Raw genomic sequence first — 13,618 nt, forward strand, 5'->3', positions numbered from 1 at the left:
ATAAGCCTATTGCTCAACTTTCACAGCCTCTGTCTCATGACTTTTGAACCCAGCTCAACTACATTGCTACTCCAAGTTCAAAAAAGTTCTCAGTTGCATCTAGCTAGCTCATTTTTCTCCTAGTCCTAAAACATTCTATAGCCTTTCTCCTCTGATCCAAACTGTCTTTCCTTGACTTTAATGTGATTTCCCGATTTGCAATTTCATTCTCCCACCCATTTTAAAGAAAAACTAGGGTCCAGAGTTAGATACATTATATAATTTCATTGAGGAATTTTTGGCACAGTTGACGCACTGTATGATTATTTTATCTATTAAAAAGCTATTTGTTCAAATTTTGTCATAAAAACGTGAAAACATTTTATTCTATGTACAATAATGTACACAAATTTAAATAGGTCACCAAAGAGACCAGAAGTAATTAAAGAGGTATATTTACAGTAGCACATCACAGTAAACGGAAAACCATTCACAGATTCAACATTGATACTGTTTTTGTGCTTGGTTACACACTGAAGTGAAGCATATTACTCCATTTTGGATGAACTGAATTTTAAACAAATACCTCAATGATTAGTAAATGCTATTTTAATCAGTGTCATCATTAATAAATTCTTCAGCTGCTGCGCCTGTGTGCTGAATCTCTCCATTTCTTTCTCTTTGAACATCATCATCACAATCTGTACTGTCGTCTTCGTTCAATTCCCTGTCAGATTCAGCAGCATCTTCCCTTATAGCTTCCTCTGGATTTTCATTTTCATTGGGTGCAATAAAGCCATTGTTGTTAGAGATATTTGCATTATCCTTGCTATCATCTTCGATGTACACTTTTTGATGGCACATTGGACAAGTATCTTGAATGTACAGCCATTTTCGAAGGCAAAGTGCATGGAAATAATGATTACATGGCGTAATACGAGCAGATGTTGTAAACTCATGATAGCAAATTGCACATACATCATCTATTTCTTGCAAGCGGCTTCCTTTTATTTCAGGAAGTGAATTAATTTTCTTCACAGCAGTTCTACGATTCATAAATGTCTTCCAGCCATTCTTTGCTTGTAAGTAGATGTTAAAATAGGCATGTAGGCACATCATACAAGCCCGAATTTTACTTCCTGACTCAAACATCATAGTATAAGCCCCATTTCCAAACATTACTACTCCAAATATAAATTCAATAATATTGCCTGTTGAACGAACGTAGTAGACGTAATCATCAAGCTTTTCCCAGAGGACATTATAATAGCCATCAATCATGAACAGTGTATAGACAGTGAGAGAAACAATTACTTTTAAGCAGAGTTCCACACAAAAGGCTGTAACTGCAAACAACCATGTATTTAGTGCATAATGATGCCAAAGAATATAACTAAGTAAAACAGGAAGAATAAACAGGCAAGCAGAGACAAACAGAACAGGAAAATGTCTACGAAAAGATGATACATGGGAGGCACTGAGAGACATTAATACAGGGTCTGTCATTCCATGGATGAAATGCAGGACTGCAGTTAATAAAAGGCACATGTTTCTACTTAAGCGAATAAGTCTCTCTTCTGGTCTTAGCCCACTTAAACCAGTCTGAAGAGCCAAAATAAAAAATAAAACAGGTGCTACAAAGCCAAGCCGCCTGTCATCTTCTTCAGTTGATCCAATAAAGGCCAATATTCCAAGTCCCAAATAATGGGCTACTGAGGAAATTACAGCACTCATGCCCAGGACAGTTAGTGTAGAATCACATCCACTAATTATAAGATTGCAAATGAGGTCCCAGAAATCATCCCAAGAAATGAAAAAGGACTCAGTTTCATTTGCCATCCTTAAAATGTACATTAACACTGTGGCCTGAGCTGTAATCCTTGTTAGCCAGAAGACTCGAAGTATATCTGGGAAACGAATCCTCTTCCATGTGTCCTCCATCAATAACTGTAATCCATAAATTCGATACATGTGCCTCACTAAAAGATAAACATATCGTGTGGAATAATAAAACCACTTAAGTTTCACTGCTAAGACAAGCACTGTATTTAATATGAGAATCAATGAGGAGGTAAAAACTAAAGTCTCTCTGATATGTAAGGGTAGCTCTGTGATTAAGCCTATTACAGGAACCAAGAGATCCAAAATAATTAATTGTGAATAGATGGAATGAATCTGGAGTAGTGTGATGTATCCAATTCCAAATGTTAGCTGTAAAACAATGAGTGCCATCCATAATGAGGGCCCTTTTCGAGGAAGCAGCTCAATTCCAAAAGCTGATGTGTTGTAGGCACCATAGAAGTCAATGTGCAAAGAAGCATAGTAATTCACCAACACTGAAGTTGCAGCTAGTAGAAAGGCTGAGCTGTACATGTAAAACTTGAAAAGTGATCGCTGTGACAAAATAAGAACAATACTGGATACAAATATACCTAAAAAAGAAAAAGGAAAGGTCATTTGAATGAAATGTGTTTTATACTAATAATTATTACTTAATTATGAATATTTCCAAAGTTATGAACATTAAGCCTTAAGACAACTTAGGCTTAAGGGCCAATAAGGTTTTGTAAAGTCAAGGTTAAAAAGCAAACCTAACAATAATTTAAAAAATCTCACCCCTTTTTTTCTAATTTCCAAAGTAAATTCCATCATACTATATGTCAGGCATGAAATTCCTAAATTATCTTCAGGACACATTTGTAAGGATATGTATCTTTTAATAAGTTAAAAAAACCTCAGAAGAATATGTCCTTTGTAATTTCATAATCATTGAAAATTTAACTCCATCTAAAACTGTTAATTAAAAATATCCAAAATGGAAAACACTTGGTCCATTAAATCTTATAATTCTTTCATTTAAAAAAATCTTCAAGAAATCAAGTTTAAGTTTTAATTTCCTCCTTTTCTTCCAGTTGTGAATCCTTACCAGCTCTTATATTTTTCCTGATCCTTAAATTTGAGCATTATCCAAGGGTCCAAATTCACTTTTTTTTTTAACATATTTTCCTTCAGATTTCAAAAGTGCAAAGTTCCCTTTTCTCTATGCATTACTGAATTAATTTCTTCAAATAGCCAACCCTTTTTATTTTTCAAATTATACAAGTAACTTTCAGAAAATCAAAACACGTTAAAAAATAATAATAGTAACATTCCTCTCCTCCACTCCACATATGACTATCATATAAACATCCTGATGACATACAGTGGCCCCATCTTTCTTTGTGCGCTGGCAAAAAATACTTTTTAAAATGAGATTATAGGGCTGAGATTGTGGCTCAGCGGTAGAGCGTTCGCCTAGCACGGGTGGGACCCGGGTTCAATCCTCAGCACCACATAAAAATAAATGCATTGTGTTGTATCCATCTACACCTAAAAAATAAATATTTAAAAAAATGAGATTATAATAAGACACATTTTACAAGGTTTTAATTTTGGGAATGACATCCAAATATTCACCTAGTTCAACTCTCTTATGGTTTGGATTTTAAATGTCCCCCAAAAGGTCATGTGTCTAAGGCTTGGTCCCCAGTGTATCAGTGTTCAGAGATAGGACCTTTGGGTCCTATCAGATCCTATGAGAACAGGAGGGCTCTGACTCCATGAATGGATTAATCCATCTATGGACACTTCATTTAATGGGCTCCTGGGAGGTGTTGGAAACTTTTGGAAGTGGGACCTGGTTGGAGGAAGTAGGTCATTGGGGCATGCCCTTTCAAGGGGATATTTTGTCCCTGGTCACCCTTTCTCATCTCCGTCTTCTTCCACATGATGAGCAGCTCTGCATTATCACAAACTTGATTTTTCAAGCAGCCTGTATTTTGTGAATGCCTTTAAAAAACATAATCCAGGTGGCAGAACCATTTACTTCTCCAGTGAGTAGTAATGAACTTATTTTGTAACACAGATTGAGGGATCCATTGATGCACAAGATGGAATCCTTGCCAGCTATCAGGGACTTATTGTATAATAAGGTAGATGATACAGATAAGTACAAACTGCAATTTCAGGTGGTGCATGACTATTAAGTGATTCACTTAAATTCTGTACGTATGCTGAAGGAAAAGTCACTGTCAAAGAAAGTGGGTTCCTAGAATGGATAATCTGACTAGTCAGTTTAGGGAAGGTTGGTGGGACAGAGAGAGAATTGTAAACACGGATGTAATTATGGTAGAGTAAGGAATGTGTGTGGGAAACAAGTGTGACACATTTGTGTATATGTGCATGTGTGCGTATATTGAGAGCAATACCCCTCTAAAGCAAATAGCAAAAGTTGGATCCTTGAATGCCAAGACAAGGAGTGTAGGTTTTGATTGACTGTAATTTCAGAGCCACTGAAGAATGTATTTTGAGTAAAGAAATTAATAAAGGCAATTTGGCGACAACTTTGGATGGATTTGTATAAGATGAGTTTTTAGATACAGACTGATTGGTATCATTAAGAGAGGAAAAGACTGTTGAGAGCCACAGCCGAAGGGGCCCCAGTAAACTTCCAGCTGCCAGCTGATGATTGGCTCACAGCGGCCCCGGCAAACTGATTGGTATCATTAAGAGAGGAAAAGAGTGGCTGGGGATGTGGCTCAAGCGGTAGCGCGCTCGCCTAGCATAAGTGCGGCCCGGGTTCGATCCTCAACACCACATACAAACAAAGATGTTGTGTCTGCCGAAAACTAAAAAGTAAATATTAAAAAAAAAAAAGAGAGAGGAAAAGATGTTGGTAGAATTTAGGAACTAATTGGCAAAACTTGAGGATGTGGGGCCTGTAGAATAATAATAGTACCTTCAATTGAAATTGGAAATCACAAGGAAAAACTCATTCTGGTTTAAGGTGAGTTAGGCTTTAGAAGTTTTGAGTTTTGCACTTGTAATGTAGGAATATGTTAGTTAACGTTTTGCCTATGACAAAATACCTGAGAAAATGAACTTAGAGGAAAAGTTTATTTTGGCTCATAATTTCATAATGTTCAAAGTTAAGAAACCATACCTTGAGATACAGAAAAAATTACAAACTCCAATTAAACACCTGCCTGGCCATTGTACTTCATGTTATCAAGAAAGAGGCTGCATGTTACAGTAGAAGCATTTCACAACATGTTACATGTAAAAGCCAGGGCATGTTCCAGTTGCTTTAAGTGATGACTTTGCCCATAGACTTAAAATTTATCCTGTGTCTGTGTTATAGGTCACTTGTGAAAAAAGCAAAAGGACACAAATGACTGGAACATACATAAACCTCTGAATAATAATGACCTGCTTCTCGATCCCAATAGGCCTCTAGTACGGTCCCAAAGAGCAGAGATCTGGGCGCTTTCAGTAGAAATGGATTTCTTTTTCTTTTAAGAATTAGAAACTTTTTTTCATGCAAGGTAACAAGGAAATGGAATGAACTGAGCCTACTATATACTATATGTGATCTTACTTTCTCTATGTGGAAAAATAAAATTCAGTACTGTTCCTGAGACAAAGATGAACTAATCTTCTAAGCTGAGTCAAAATAAAAATAAAAGTTCTATTTTATGCCACTTAAAAAGGGAGAAAGTCAACAGGGACTATAAATGATTTTGTCAACGTGCTATTCCAGTTGGTAAATTAATCATCTCCAGTGACTATTCATGAGCTTTGTTGTAATTTTATAACCAATCCTTTTTATTCTCATGTTTTTTCTCTGAAGGTGATTTTTACACACAAATATGATTTGGGTGTTAGACACTTGTGGATAAATAGTACCATTCTGCTTTATGCAAATATACCAAAGCAAAAAAAAAAGGATAGGATAGGATTAAATAATGTAGTGAGACTACAGCCTCAACATTTGGATATGACCTAGGAAGTAACAATCTGGAACTACTCTTTCCTGACTAAATCACACTCCCAAGGTATAATAAAGAGTAAACATTTCAAGATTAGCATACTTGTTTTAATTCCTACCCAAAGTTGGTTGGTAGATGAGGTTTTTTTATTTGTCTTTTTAATACTCATGCTTCTATATTTGAGATGTGGGAAGAATCAGCTCTCATTTTACAGAAAACAACATCTACTTTCCAAGTAATAAGTCTTCAAAGTAACAATCTCTCTGGTGATCTTTAGGGAGTACTGTTAATAATATCAAAGTTTCCTGGCATTTTCACAACTTTAGACGTGAAACTCTTGGTATTTATCCTGTAGGTCTATGAAAATAAAGTCCAGGGATAGCTTTTTAGTAAGACTTATAAATGACCAGCTTTATAAAGAAAAACCACCTTGGGACACAGAGAAACCATAACTCAGGGATTTCAGTCCAATTCTCCAGTGACCATAGTTTCATTGAGGTTGCTATGGATGAACTCAATTCATGAAAGAGTTCAGGACCTTTTCAATCTGGATTCTGGATTACCAAAACCTAACAAAAATAAGAAAATGAGGAAAAAACGAGCAGAGAAAAAACCCACCCTGCATTCACACAACAGTTAACTCTTTTGTGTGTGTTAAATCTGTTCACTCTCAACCTCTTCAAACTTATGGTTAAAAATTAGGAGCCGGATGCAGTGGCACACACCTATAATCCCAGTGGCTCAGGAGGCTGAGACAGGAGAATCACAAATTCAAAGCCAGCCTCAGCAACTGCAAGGCACTAAGCAACTCAGTGAGACCCTGTCTCTAAATAAAATACAAAATAGGGCTGGGAATGTGGCTCAGTGGTTGAGTACCCCGAGTTCAATCCTGGTACCAAAAAAATAAATAAATAAAAATTAAAAGGAAATAAGATATGATATGTACAGTTCTTCAGATCCCTTAAATAACTTTAAAACAATCTAAAGCAAGCTGTGGAAAACACTTCAAGATCTGATAAAGAGAGAGAAGCACAGCAATAAATGTGAATAGTACTTTCACCCAACACAACCCTAAACAATGAAATTTAGGACAAAGTAAATAAAGCATCTTGAGAGGTTGTTAATCTGTTAGTATATTTGATAAAGAAAAAACTATATCATAAAGACAAATTTGCTATCAAGCTCCCATTTTAGTTTTTAAACCCTGATATTCTGAGTCTTTTATTCATGACAGTTTTTTTTGTGTGTGTGTGTGTTCAGCATGTTGGTGCACACCTGTAATCCCAGCAACTCAAAACGCAGAGGCAGGAGGATCACAAGTTTGAGGCCAGCCTCAGCAATTTAAGACTCAAAAGATAGAAAAAGCTGTAGATATAGCTTAGTGGTAAAGCACCCCTGGTTAAATCTCCATTACCAATAAATAAATAAGTAAATGAAATTTTGCCTTTGAACTAAAACTGTAACAAGTGTGTTTTTATTATAAGTACATAAACATAGATTTAGGGAAAAAAAAGAAAAAGAAAAAGCCAAACCCTATTGTGGCATTAAATGAAGAGTTAACCAAGTTTTTCTAGTCTCTTACTTATCTATAGTACCGTGAAATATATATTTATATTTGATCTTCATCCAGATTCCTAACACATTGCTCCTAAAATCTTTTGAATCCAGAGTGACAAGACTGTTTTGTATACTAAGGAGATGGCTGAGGGGCTCCTGGATAGGCTCAGACGGGGACTGGTTGACAATCAAACGATTAAAAGCCTGTAATATTTGGTGCCATTCTCACCCCCCAATCCTGAGGAGGTGAGAAGGGTTGAAGGTTGAGTTGCTAAATCAGTGGTCAATGATTTAATCAATCATTGACCATCATAATCATAATGGAACTACCACAAAACCCCAAAAGGACTGGGTCCTGCGGCCTTCCAGAGAGCTGGTCACATGGAGGTTCCTGGAGAGTGGTGGGCCCCGAGAGGGCATGGAAGCGCCACACTCCTCCCCTTGTCCTCCCTGGCCTATGCATCTTTTTTATCTATTTGTCCAGTTTTTATAATACATAGTAAAAACACATGCCACAACCTGTGTTTGTGAATGGTACCTGAAGTTAAGAGGCAATCTTGTGAAACTGAACCCACAACCAGTGGGTTCTGATGGTACATGTCAGCATTAAATTTAAGGACACCCAGTGGTCATCCCTGAAGAATGTGTTGCAGAATTGGTTGATAGTAAGGAGAAATCCACATACACATTTTGGTGACCAGAAGTGGAAGCATTCTGGGTTGGTGAGAATAGGATAAACACTGGGGTTTTTTTCTGTATTATGCTATTTTACTAAGTTTCTTGTACATCTTGACAAACTATTAAGCACACATGCATATATACACAGCTTCTTTTTTTGCTTTTTTTGGGGATGCTGTCTTTTGATTAACAGGTTTCTAATCTTAACCTCATTTATCAATCTATTTTCTACATTTGCTTTTATGTATTTTTAAAGTATTTCCCCCTTATGCTAAGGTTGAAAAAAATCCACATTTCTTCTAAAAACTTAAGGTCCGCATTTTACATTTAGGTATTAGGTTCACCAAGAACTGACTTTATAGACATGAAGTAAGGTCCAGTATAATTTTTTCCATATGAATAAGTAAATGACCACTAATTAGACCATATTTAACTCAATGTGATTCAATTCTACCTTGAAACACATCAAGTTTCTATATATAGACTGATGGTCTATTTCTGGACTGTATATTCTGTACTATGGTTTATTTGTCTATCCCAGCGATTTTCAACAAGGGCTGAAGTTGCCCCTCAGAGAACTTACAGCAAAATCTAGACACAGTTTTGGCTGTGTGTGTGCATGTTGGGGGTGTGCTACTGGCATACAGTGGGAAGAAAAATCCTACAATATACAGAACAGCACCCTCCCAACACAGAATTACCCTGTCTGAAATGTATACAGTGCCACTGTTGAGAAACACCTGCGGCACCAAAATTAACTATCTCATTCAGTACCACAAATAACGATCTCATTCTTTTCAAGAACTCTATCATATGGCAAGGCCTAATACAAAGAACAGATTTCCATCTAATACACATTAAAGTTTGGGCTTCTTATTGTTATTATTTCCAGTAGTGCTCAAATGAGTATCCTTGCTCACAGCCTTTGTACAGCAATAATCTCTAGGTCAAATCCACAGAACTAGAACCATGAGTTCAAAGGTATAGAGAAAATGTCAAGTTGACAGTGCCAAATGGTTTTATACAGAAGTTAGGACCTACCAAAACCATATAAATTTTCCTTTTTCAAATAATAACTTTGCCAAAAGTACTTTTTAATCACAATGTGAACTCTTTACCGATCTAAAGAGTGAAATTTTATTATGAATGTATTTCTTAAATGCTAGATGAGGCTAAGTCATGCTTTCTTTTGCTTAATGACCACGTGTATTTTGTTTATTGTGAACTGTAAGGCCCATGTGAGTATAAGGTTTTTAAAATTTTTTTAATTGACAGTAAAACTCTTACTATTTTCCCCTCAGTTTGTCATTTTTAAGATTTTTTTTTTTTGGGGGGGGGGGGGTAAGCCTTTGCTGAGGATCAAACTCACTCATGTTAGGCAAGCCCTCTACCACACTAAGCTACACCCCCAGCCAAGGATTTTTTATTTTGTTTTGCCATAAATAAGTTTTTCATTTTTATGTACTCTTATTTGTGAGATTTCCCCTGTCATTTTTTAGTTTTCTTTTGTGTTTAGAAAGCCCTTTGCCAACTCAATGAATTACCTACCACCATATGAGTAATACTATTAAAACAAACTTCTATGCTTGCATTTTCTGTCTTGGATACAAGTTTGCTCATTCAGAATTATGCTGCTCTGAACTGAGTTTCATTTAGCATTTAACACTTGTTAAGAAAGAGCCTTGGGCTGAGTTGTGGCTCAGTGGTTAAACGAGTACAAGTCTGAGGCACTAGGTTTGATCCTCAGCATCACTTAATAAAATAAAGGTATTGTGTCCACCTAAACAACAACAAAATACACTAAAATTTTTTTTAAAAGACCTTTAAATTCTTAAACATTCTATATAATGTCCTATGACTTTATATCTGAAGCTCCAAAATGAGATGCTTTACCTTCTGACCTGCTAAAATCTCTAATTAGTTTGATACTCAAAGTACAGTTGCTGTACCCTTTTGCAGGCAGAGAGGAATAAACACTTCAAACACTACAACAACAACAACAACAAAAAACTGGTAATGTGTGAAAAGGTGAGATTGATAAGTTCTGACTAGAACTGAGGAAAAAAAATGAAGAAAAATTAATTTCAACTATCATTAGTATCTTTTTTTTAAAAAAATATTTGCTTTATTTATTTTATATGGTGCTGAGGATTGAATTCAGTGCCTCACATGTGCGAGGCAAGCACTCTATGGCTGAGCTATAACCCCAACCCTACCATTAGTATCTTTTACACACCCGCCTGTCATTTAAAAATATATATATCCGCTTTTATTTAGAGTTAATGTTTGGAATCAGTAACTTTCATTCTTACAAACATGAAAAATTAGCACAATTACACCGGCACGATATAAGGAACAATCAAGATGATAGATTTGAAAAATATTTCTCACAAAAACTGACCCAGAGAATATTCTGAGGTCAAAATTTTCAAATAAACATTTTGCTGATGTCTTCAAAAGACCAAAATATATGTAACAATGTATGATCTTAACTGAAACATTAAAATATTTTTTTAAAGTAAAGAAGGTTACTAACAGCTAACACTTACATAGTGTTGTTTTAAAAGGTTACATCCTAACTCATTTACTGTTCTAAGCCCTAAGAGATACCACCATTATCCATCTTTATAAAAAGAATACAACCTAGATACAGAGCATTTAAGTAACTCACCAAAAAGTTCTTCTGTAAACTTTCAAATACAAAACTTCCATGATTATTAAAAAAAAAAAATTAGAAAGCATAAGTAAAACAGATTACTTTGCTTAATGTTCTTAAATTACAAATGATTTAATTAAGGAAAACACTACTTTTTTATTAAAGCTGCATAGGCTGAAGCTCAACAGAGTACTGCACTAAAATACCAGGTCCCTTACGGTTCTCTGACAATCTGTAGTTATGCCATAAGGATGTTCAACGCAGTGGCTCCACTATTTCTTGAGTGAATATGCAGAATTCTACCAAACACAGTCCTATTTTTGCTACTAATAACAGTGATAGTATACTTTTCTGAAGGAAAATAGGAATGGTTGGAATTAAGTAGCCAGTGGGTTATTAAAAAGCCTTGTGCTAAAAAACACCACATTTACAGGGTTTAGTTTTAAGATAAGTCTGTGGGCATTAGTATACCGTTCTGTATCTGAATTTCAACATACTGAGGAGGAAAGTAAACCATACTTAATGTCAAAGGATCTTTAAGCCCAGGTTCTGGCAAACACATACCAGCTGTGTACCAACAGCAAAACACTTAACCTTTATGACCCTCAGTTTCCTCATTTGTAAAATGAGAATAAAACCACCGACCTTTGAGGGATGTCTGATAGTTAGGTTAAATCATATCAATGAAAATACTATGAAAAAGTAAAGCCCCAGACTATTGTAAAATGTTACTTATCGCTAAAAAAAAAATTTAATCTTCATCGTCACTCTTTTTTGTAAGCATAAAGCAACAGATGGCTTGTGATTCTTTCAGAATCAGTTGGGTAATCAGTTGGTAAGGATCTCAGTATCAGCCTGCCCTCAGCAACTCTTCAAAAGCACTAGCCGGCTGAAGACTGATCACAAGAATTACCTCATCAATAAAATTTGCCAAGTTTTGATTACTGAAAAAAATTCTTTTACACAAAAAAAAATGCTTCTCACTCTGGTGATGTACGTGAAGATGGAGATGGAGAGTGAAACAGAAAATGCTTTTGACACTCCATCCACATGCAGAAGTCCCTGCTGCAAATGTCAGTGCCTTCTCCGTTTCTTCATGCAAAATGTTAGGACTAGTTAGAAGCACACTTCTAACAAGAAATCGTGAGGGTTTTTGGTAATGGCTTCAAGGTCTGACATTCAAAACCCTGTCTCCTTGGCTAGGATGTCATTTACCGCAGACACTTCACCCGCGGATGCAGAAGTGACAACACACAAAAACTGCATTTTAAAAGGGGGACACTGAGGCCCACATATTGGCACAAGTCCAAGGTCACACAGCGAGACCAGGACAAGCAGAGTCGCTGTGTTTTTCCAAGGCTGCCGCAGAGGACGCGGTAAACGGGCACTCGTGCCCCTGGAGAGGAGCAGGCGGGGAGCCGCGCTCAGGCAGGCTCGCTGCCCCTCTCAGGTGCCACGCTCGAGCGGGCTGCCTCGCCGAGACCGCTCGGCTGTCAACTCCGAGACTAGTGCCACTTCCTGCCCCCGCCGCCCCGCCAAGGGCCCCTCTGGGGCATCAGACCGTGGTTCCCAAAGGCGAGCGCGCCCGCCCGCCGCCAGGGCCACTTCTCGGCCGGCGGGCCGCCCCGTCTCCTTACCAAGGAGCCGGAGAAAGATCTGGAGCACGATGCAGAACCGGCTTTGGCTGGAATCGTAGTAGGAGTTGAAGATGGCGTCGATGATGTAAAGGCAGGGCACCCGGAGCGCCACCTCGAGCGCCGCCCAGACCTGCTGATGGGCCATCCGCACCTGCTGCTGCGGGGGCCCCACCGCCGCCATGAGCCGCTGCCACACCGGGGCTGGGCGGGCCGGGCCGGGCGCGCGGGGCAGGGCCCGGGACCGCGGCTGGGGCGGGGGCTGGGCGGGCGACTCCGCCCCCACCCTCCCTCCTCTCCTGTCTCTCGCGGCCCGCCCCGCCGCCCGCTCGCGTCTCCCGAGCTGGAGCAGGCGGCGGAGGCGGCGGCGGCTGAGGCAGCGGCGGCGGCGGCTCCCCGGGAGGTCTCTGGGTGTCGGTGTTTCCGGCTGGCTATGGTCTGGCTCCTCCTCCCTCCACCGCCTCCCCCGCCCGCGGAGCCACCATCTTGACCCCGCCTGCCTCTGCCGTTGCTGCTGTTGCGAGGCCCGGAGGCTGCGCCCGCGGTCACGCGAGAACGCGGAGCCCTCGCTGCTCCCTGCGTCATAATCGGGCGCTCCCCACGCCGTCATCGCGCACGGCCAGGAGCGACTCAAAGGGTTGCCATGGTTTCCGCCCGTCTGCGTGGTCCGAGCGGTCTGGGCGCCACCGTGTGGCACACGCCTTCTCGGAGGCGCCCTGCCTCAGGTTTGTCAGTCACCACGGCGGCGTCTACCAAGCGAGGGACTCCATGCTTCCGGAGGCCGAAGTTATCAGCCGTTTTATTAGATCTCATTAAGTCTCCCATAAACATGCTTCTTGCTGCTTGGGAGGAGAAGAGCCAAAGGACCTACCCCACCCCATTTGGAGGCCGGTTCTCCGAGACGGGAGCCGCGGGAAGGGAAGTAACTGCAGCTGCGAGGCCGCCTGGGTCCTGGTGAGGGCATCGCAGAGTGGCTTCTGGGCGGCTGTCGGGAGGCTGTGGCTGGGTGTGGGGTGCGCGGCCAGGAAACACCTCCTCTGTGCCCGTCCCACTCCTCTGGTCCTACCCAGATGGGCGGAACGAGGACATTCGTGGCCTCCTTTTACTAACACCTAGGGATGATCCCGCCGGTCATCGGTGACAGTCCTGCTCCCCCACAAGTTGAAGTCTGAACATTAGAGAAGCACGCAGGCAAGCAGATAAAGCAGGGTTTATTTAATAAGGGGTAACGTAGACTTCTCCTGGGAGGAAGAAGGGGGCCATAGCTGGCATCCTGGTTTCCCCAGGAGCGAGGTGTTCTGCCCTTT

The 13,618-nt window shown here is 39.7% G+C and overlaps 1 protein-coding gene across 1 annotated transcript; it reads right to left on the bottom strand.

Moving 5' to 3' along the window:
- Positions 1-335: 335 nt before the first annotated feature.
- Rnf139 (ring finger protein 139) lies at positions 336-12,831 on the bottom strand. Its single transcript, XM_027949816.3, has 2 exons — positions 12,315-12,831; positions 336-2,411 (listed from the first exon to the last, which is right to left on the bottom strand). Exons 1-2 carry the CDS (start codon positions 12,493-12,495, stop codon positions 589-591), a joined length of 2,004 nt encoding a protein of 667 aa, XP_027805617.1. The 5' UTR covers positions 12,496-12,831; the 3' UTR covers positions 336-588.
- Between the last annotated feature and the right edge of the window lie 787 nt (positions 12,832-13,618).

Source organism: Marmota flaviventris, chromosome 15 (assembly GCF_047511675.1).
Source record: "Marmota flaviventris isolate mMarFla1 chromosome 15, mMarFla1.hap1, whole genome shotgun sequence".
Taxonomy (NCBI): domain Eukaryota; kingdom Metazoa; phylum Chordata; class Mammalia; order Rodentia; family Sciuridae; genus Marmota; species Marmota flaviventris.

What these genes read in the sequence shown, in the direction of transcription:
- Rnf139 (XM_027949816.3), bottom strand. Translation starts at nt 12,495, where the DNA reads ATGGCGGCGGTGGGGCCCCCGCAGCAGCAGGTGCGGATGGCCCATCAG. An exon ending in GATCTTTCTCCGGCTCCTTG is followed by an intron (nt 2,412 to 12,314) that starts GTAAGGAGACGG and finishes TTTCTTTTTTAG; the next exon opens with GTATATTTGTATCCAGTATT.